Source organism: Strix aluco, chromosome 7 (genome assembly GCF_031877795.1).
Source record: "Strix aluco isolate bStrAlu1 chromosome 7, bStrAlu1.hap1, whole genome shotgun sequence".
NCBI lineage: Eukaryota > Metazoa > Chordata > Aves > Strigiformes > Strigidae > Strix > Strix aluco.
Genome location: NC_133937.1, coordinates 23,604,292 through 23,611,159, shown reverse-complemented (window position 1 = coordinate 23,611,159; position 6,868 = coordinate 23,604,292). Strand labels below are relative to the sequence as shown.

Sequence of the window (6,868 nt, the reverse complement as noted above, 5' to 3'; positions counted from 1 at the left end):
CGGGGGGGGGGGTTCTGCAGGAAAACACAAGCCAGGGCTGCTCAATCCATGGCATCAGCTGTAGCTAGAATAATAGGGTGTAAAGTGGTTTTTATTGTAAGTATTTAATCTCATTCCTGTACTTCCCATTAGAGCCGGCGCAAAGAGGACATGTCTCATTCACCCAGTAGTAGTAGCTGTGTATGTTGTGTCTGAGCACTGTGCTGCTGCTCAGGGTCTGCCATGAAGCCCCCCTCTGGGTTCCCCACAGGACACACTCCCTAGCTGCAGCCTGACCAAGGGATCAGACTGAAGCAGCGGGGGGGGGGCTTTGGGGAATAAATATTTGGAAAATGGACATTTCTGAATATGTCTGATTTGTGGTAGAAAGTCCCCCGTTCCCGATGATGCTGTTCACATTGCAGAGGGGGTGTTTGCAAGGTGACACAGGCCCCACGGTGGCTGGCTGGCCAGCCTGACCATGTCACCTCCCGCAGCCTAGCTCTGACAGGGAGAGTGCCAGGACAGCAGCTCCGTGGGTCTGTCCAGGGGGTGGTACCTGGGGCTAAGCCTGGGTGCTGAGGGCACCTTTTTAGGTGGCTTTTGAGTACCGCCTGCCTCACTGAGACACAGGGTATTTCTCTCCCGTGCAAAATGGAGCCCTCTTGCTTCTGCACTCAGAACAGAGCTGGGCCCAGATCCTTGCCCCACTTTAACGTGTTTATAAGCTCCTTTCACCTTCACCTCTGTTCCCCACTGTCATGTGTCCTGTGTGGAAGCAGTGGGGGAAACAAGGGGACAGACCTTGTCCCTCCAGTGCCTCCTGGGCCTGGTGACACAGTGTGCTCTGGGTGAAGAACCAGCAGCGGCCTCACCTGCGAGGGCAGAAATGTGGCATGAGGACAGAGTCCCTTTGGCAAGGCTCTGGGGAGCTCCCCCATCCCCTGAATCTTTTGTCATCGTCCTGCTTCAATGCCAGGCGACAAATGACCTTGACTTGGCCAGTCCCCCTTGCAGGTCCATGCCGGGGCACTGCAGCGGGGCGTGCGCTGCCGTTAGCTGTCAGAGGGCTGCGCAGCGAGCACAGCGCTACCTGGGGCAGAAATGTGGCTCCTAAATGTGACAGGTCAAATCTGGAAGAGGTTGAACCGCAGGGCTGAGTTAAGTGCTGTTGGCAGGTCGACCCCGTAGTGAACCAGAGCCTCTGCCCCTCCCGACCTTGTCCTGAAAGGTGAATCTTTCTGGCTATCAGAGGTGCAATCAGTAGGTGGTGGCTGCAAGTGGCAATGACTAACTTCAATTAGCAAGAGCTACTGGTGTGACCCGCGGGCCATGCAGGCTCCCACCACAGGCAGGGCTGCGGGCAGGGCTGGGCTTGCAGCACCCAGCACCGGGTGCGGTAGGGCCGGGGCACTTAAAAATTACCCCGAGCGCTAACAAGCCCTGTAGCCACCCACTGAAAAATGTAACATGAATCTAGTTAAAAAACAAAAAAACCAACTTGAAACTGATAAAAGACTTGAAACTGATTTTGTTTGCAGATAAACACAAGCATTTACAAATGAAGTGTAATAATTGTTACTTGTAATCAAAGTTTGTTCATATTAGGCTGTTAATTTTTTGACCCTCTTCCAAGATGTTTTTAATTATCCCTTTCACTCTTTACCATTTGATTCTTTTCGAGCCGATGGCTGGGGAATACACAGCTGGGGAGATAATAAAGCCTTCCTGTGGCAATTATCGGTGCTCAGGCCACCGTATCTCGTTATTTTGATAGACAGTGAACTTGGCGCAGTTGCCGGCCGGGTTCACGCAGATGTCACGGTCCGTGTTGTAGGTCACAAGCAGGTCAGCGCCCGGCAAGGGGAGAGCGCCGGGTCAGGGCGCGGCCGCCGCTCCGGGCCAGCGCCGGCCGGGCCCCGCGGAGCCGCCCCGTCCCCCGAGGGCTGCGCGCCGCCGGGGCGAGGAAGTACCCCCGGGGGGAGGTGGGGGGAGTCCCTTCCCGGGCAAGGGGCGGCGCAGGCGGGCAGCCCCGCTCCCACAAAGCATCGTAAGAGGAGGGAGGGTCCCGAGTGGTGCGTTGATTGTCAGAAAAATAATAATTAAAAGTGACATCTCCCCCTCCCCTACACAAACACACACACGCAACTTCCAGCGTTTATTGAGCTTCTCTGGGAGCAAGAAAGCAAAAGTAACGGGGGAAGAGGAAAAAAGCGGAAAGAAAAAGAAAAAAAAAAGGGCGACCACAATAGTTTATTGGTAGCAGCCTCGCCCAGCGGAGCGCTCCGCGGCCCCGTCCCTCCCTCCGCGGCCCCGCAGCCGCGGTCTGCACCGGGCGCCCCCTCCCCAGCGGCCGCGTCCCCCGGGCGGCGCCTCCTGCGCCGGGACCCGGCGGCAGCCCCGGCGAGCGCAGCCTCCTCGCAGCCCGTCCCGCTCCTCCCGGCCGGAGCCGCCGCTCCTCGCCGCAGAACGACCGCCGGGGCCTGCCCGCCGGCTCCTGGAGGGAGCCGCGGCTGCAGGCGGGGTGCCCGGCCGGTGCCGAGCGCCTCTTCCTGGCCGCGGCAGCCCCGACGGCCCCGGGATGCCGGCGAGCCCCGGGCGGGGGCGGGCAGCGGATCCCGGAGAGAGGAGCCGGGCACGGCGGGTTGGGTGTTTCCTTTCCGCGCTCACCTCCCTTTCCCTCGGTGACCCGCGCTTGAACCTGCATCGGGAGGCTGAGTCGGACTGCTGCCCGCGGCTCCTTCCTCCGCGGCCGGCAGAAATACAAGCCGGGCCTTTCGAGGTGAATCAGAGGACAGCGGAGGCTCCTCCGCCGATGCGGCGGCAGAGCTGCGGCTCTGCCCGGCGGGCCACCGCGCTCCGCCGGCCCCGGGGACCGCCCGCCCCGTCCGGCCCCCAGCACCCGCCCGGCTTCTCCCGGCTCCGGCCGCTGGCTCGCCGTTCCCGGCCGGCGAAGGAGAGCGCACCGGCACCGGCCGGGGAGCGCCGCCGGGGGTAGGTGTCTCCGGGCAGCCGGGCTCCCAGTGCTGGAGCGGGATGTTTCTCCGTACAACCTGCTGGTCTCTAACGAGCATCGGCGATAAATCCGAGGGGGCGGCCGGCCCCCGGCCCACAACCGTTGGCGGTGTCCCGCAGCCCGCTCGCTCAGCGAGCCCGGAGCCGCCGCGCCCGGCAGCACCTTTCCCGCCCGGCGGCTGTCTGCGGCGGGCAGGATGCGTCGCGCAAAGCAAACAGTTAAAGATTTCGGGGGGAGGAGCCAGGCCGCAATCCGCAATTAAAGATGAACTTTGGGTGAACTAATTTATCGGACCAAGGTAGGGTGGGCAGCAACCTGGGAAGGGTATAAAAGGCGGCTCGCGGCGAGCCCGGCCCGCGCACTCGGAGCTCCCGGGGGGCCGGGCTGGACTCGCTCCCCAGCCATGGGCTTCTCCGCCCTGGTCGCCAGCGCCCTGTGCACCTTCCTGCTGCCCCTGCTGCTCTTTCTGGCCGCCGTCAAGCTCTGGGACCTGTACTGCGTGAGCGGCCGCGACCCCAGCTGCCCGCTCCCGTTGCCGCCGGGCACCATGGGGCTCCCCTTTTTCGGGGAAACGTTGCAGATGGTGCTGCAGGTAAGGCGAGGCGATGCCGCGGGGAGCGGAGAAGCGCCTCGGCTCCTCCTCTGGCTGCAGGGGAGGGGGATGAGCAACAGCTTCGCCGGGCTCCCGTGCCCAGGTAGGAAAGAACTGCTCTCCCTGCCCCTTCCTCTCCTCCTTTTTAAAATTTAGTTTATTATTTCTCCCCCTTCCCTGTCCAGAGGCGGAAATTCCTGCAGATGAAGCGCAGAAAATACGGCTTCATCTACAAGACTCACCTCTTTGGGCGGCCCACGGTGCGGGTGATGGGCGCTGAGAACGTGCGGCACATCCTGCTGGGCGAGCACCGGCTCGTCTCCGTGCAGTGGCCCGCTTCGGTGCGCACCATCCTGGGCTCGGGCTGCCTCTCCAACCTCCACAACGGGCAGCACAAGCACCGCAAAAAGGTACGGCCCCGACGGCGGGCGGGGAGCGGGTGCGGCCGCCAGGGCGCGGCGGCTGAGCCTGTGTCCCCTTCCTCCTCCTTCTCCTCCTCCTTCTCCTCGTCCCTCCGGGCAGGTGATCATGCGGGCCTTCTCCCGGGACGCCCTGCAGCACTACGTGCCCGTCATCCAGGAGGAGGTGAGCGCCTGCCTGGCGCGGTGGCTGGGCGCCGCCGGGCCCTGCCTGCTGGTCTACCCCGAGGTGAAGCGCCTCATGTTTCGCATCGCCATGAGGATCCTGCTGGGCTTCCAGCCCCGCCAGGCCAGCCCCGACGGCGAGCAGCAGCTGGTGGAGGCCTTCGAGGAGATGATCCGCAACCTCTTCTCCCTCCCCATCGATGTGCCCTTCAGCGGGCTCTACCGGGTAGGGCTCCCGGCCGGCCGGGAGGGGAGGGGTGCTCCTGCTGCTAGGGCAGCGGGGAATGGGTGGGAGGAAGGGATGGCAGCACGGCTTAAGTCCCACGTTGCTCTCCCTGCTGCTTGGTTAGGGTTTGCGGGCACGCAACATTATCCATGCCAAGATCGAGGAGAACATCCGCGCCAAGATGGCCTGTAAGGAGCCTGAGGGTGGCTACAAGGATGCGCTGCAGCTGCTGATGGAGCACACACAGGGCAACGGGGAGCAGCTCAACATGCAGGTGAGGTTCCCCATAGTCAGATCCATCCCTTTCCCCCAGCTCCTCTGTCAGCAGCTTGCTTATCCTTTGGGGCCAAAAGGACAGAGCAGGAGGTTCTCCCTCTCCCTGTGAAATAAACCAGCTTGTGATGTGCACTGGGGTGTAGAGGCTGCGACCAGGCTGTTGGATGGGGAGCCATGTCCACAGGGAGCATAAGCACCACCCACCCCATCCTGGCGCCTGAGTCCAGTCTGGGAGCAATGCACAGCGTTGTGGTGGTAGAGTGGGCCTGGTAGAGATACTGTGTCCAAAGCCTGTTTTATCCCTTCTTTGTCTTCTGTGTAAGGAACTGAAGGAGTCTGCCACAGAACTGCTCTTCGGGGGCCATGAAACCACTGCTAGTGCTGCCACATCACTGATAGCCTTCCTAGGGCTCCACCATGATGTCCTGCAGAAAGTGAGGAAAGAGCTGCAGGTGAAGGTGTGTGTCTTATCCAGAGCCATTTCACAGGAGGGGGGGGCACTGGGAAGGTACCTCCAGGAGATGTGTCCCAGACAGGGCTCCCCTCAACTCAGGTGGTGCCCTACTTTTAAGAGGTGTCAGGAAAACAGCACTCACTGAGGTGCAGCTGCTTTGCAATGCCAGGAGCCCTGGCTGCCTGCTCCATGTCACGGCAGCGTCTTCCTTTCTAGGGGTTACTGTGCAGTCCCAACCAAGAGAAGCAGCTGGACATGGAGGTCTTGGAGCAGCTGAAGTACACTGGCTGTGTCATCAAAGAGACTCTCAGGCTGAGCCCGCCTGTTCCTGGAGGATTTCGAATTGCACTCAAGACCCTTGAGCTAAATGTAAGCAGGGCTTGGGCTCAACCCCTCAGAGCACCCGCAAAGTGCTAGTGCGTTCGTGTAGCCTCTCTGCCTTAGAGTGACCTGCAGGAAGCCAGGAGGGGAGGTGGGGTGCACCGACGTGTCCTGTGCTGGCACTTAGCTTATTTAACACAACAAGGCGCTTCATGTCTCCTTTCTCTTCTTTTGATAGGGTTACCAGATCCCTAAAGGTTGGAATGTTATTTACAGTATCTGTGATACCCATGATGTGGCAGATCTCTTTACCAACAAGGATGAATTTAACCCGGATCGCTTCATGTCTCCATCTCCAGAGGATTCCTCTAGGTTCAGTTTCATTCCTTTTGGTGGGGGCCTGAGGAGCTGCGTGGGCAAAGAGTTTGCAAAAGTCCTTCTAAAAATATTTACAGTGGAGCTGGCTAGGAGCTGTGACTGGCAGCTGCTGAATGGACCTCCTACAATGAAAACGGGCCCCATAGTGTACCCTGTGGACAATCTGCCTACCAAGTTCATAGGTTTCAGCGGCCAAATCTGAGAGCTCAATGCTTGTCCAGCTGGATTTCTATATAGCGTCTAATATGTACATAGTAACTTTTTATAGTAACGAAGGCCTTTAAATATTTAAACTTGTAAATGTACAATAGTTATTTATGTCTTCTAAATATTTCAAAACGGTATGATATTTTTTCCCCAAGCACTACAATTATGGGTCTCTGATTCATAATTAGATAATGTTATTTCTATAGAAATAAGTTTTCCCCTATTTAAAAGTCTTACTGAAAGCTGGCCAGCTAAGCATTTGAAGACATTTCATGATGGTGTATGTATTAAGAAATATTCTTAAAGGCATTTGAAACTGGTAACTAGCTACTCATCCAAATTACCTAAAATGGTTATTGTCTGAAAATGTTTTCAGTATTATTTGTGTCTAGATCTTATGTTTAATGTGTGAATTTTAAGTTTGATAATAAAGTTTATTTTTGATGATCCTCTGTATGAAGATTTGCATGTATGCTAGGGAATAGTTTGGCCAATGGGTCTGAAGGGTTTGGATGTAAAGTCAGATCTGCTTTTGTGAATGAGCTATTTGCTATTTCTAGGTTCATAACTCTCCTATGGGGTTCTCACTTGTGAATAGGAAATTGTTTTAAATTTTAGCCTTTAAGTGGCAAGAACAGTGCAAAAACATACACGCTCACTGACAACAGTATGGAATGATAGCAAGTGCTACATGTCTCCTTATCAAGCACATAGTATTCATTGACAGTAAATAAGAAACTAAAGGGAAGCAGAGGAATAATGTGTAATGTGAGTCTTTCTCTGTAGCTTGAGAAAACAGATTGAGGAAAAAAAAATTCCATAAATGTCCTCTCCC

At 57.1% G+C, this 6,868-nt stretch overlaps 1 protein-coding gene across 1 annotated transcript; it reads left to right on the top strand.

The window, feature by feature from the left end:
• Nucleotides 1–3,391: 3,391 nt before the first annotated feature.
• CYP26A1 (cytochrome P450 family 26 subfamily A member 1) lies at nucleotides 3,392–6,480 on the top strand. Its single transcript, XM_074830057.1, has 7 exons — nucleotides 3,392–3,587; nucleotides 3,773–3,997; nucleotides 4,110–4,397; nucleotides 4,522–4,671; nucleotides 4,997–5,131; nucleotides 5,344–5,496; nucleotides 5,687–6,480. The coding sequence occupies exons 1-7, from the start codon at nucleotides 3,399–3,401 to the stop codon at nucleotides 6,026–6,028; spliced, it is 1,482 nt and encodes a 493-aa protein (XP_074686158.1). The 5' UTR covers nucleotides 3,392–3,398; the 3' UTR covers nucleotides 6,029–6,480.
• Nucleotides 6,481–6,868: the final 388 nt, after the last annotated feature.

Coding starts and splice junctions, on each gene's coding strand:
- CYP26A1 (XM_074830057.1), top strand. CDS start 3,399: ATGGGCTTCTCCGCCCTGGTCGCCAGCGCCCTGTGCACCTTCCTGCTG. Junction 4,398..4,521: donor CCTTCAGCGGGCTCTACCGG/GTAGGGCTCCCG, acceptor CTGCTTGGTTAG/GGTTTGCGGGCACGCAACAT. Junction 5,497..5,686: donor TCAAGACCCTTGAGCTAAAT/GTAAGCAGGGCT, acceptor TTCTTTTGATAG/GGTTACCAGATCCCTAAAGG.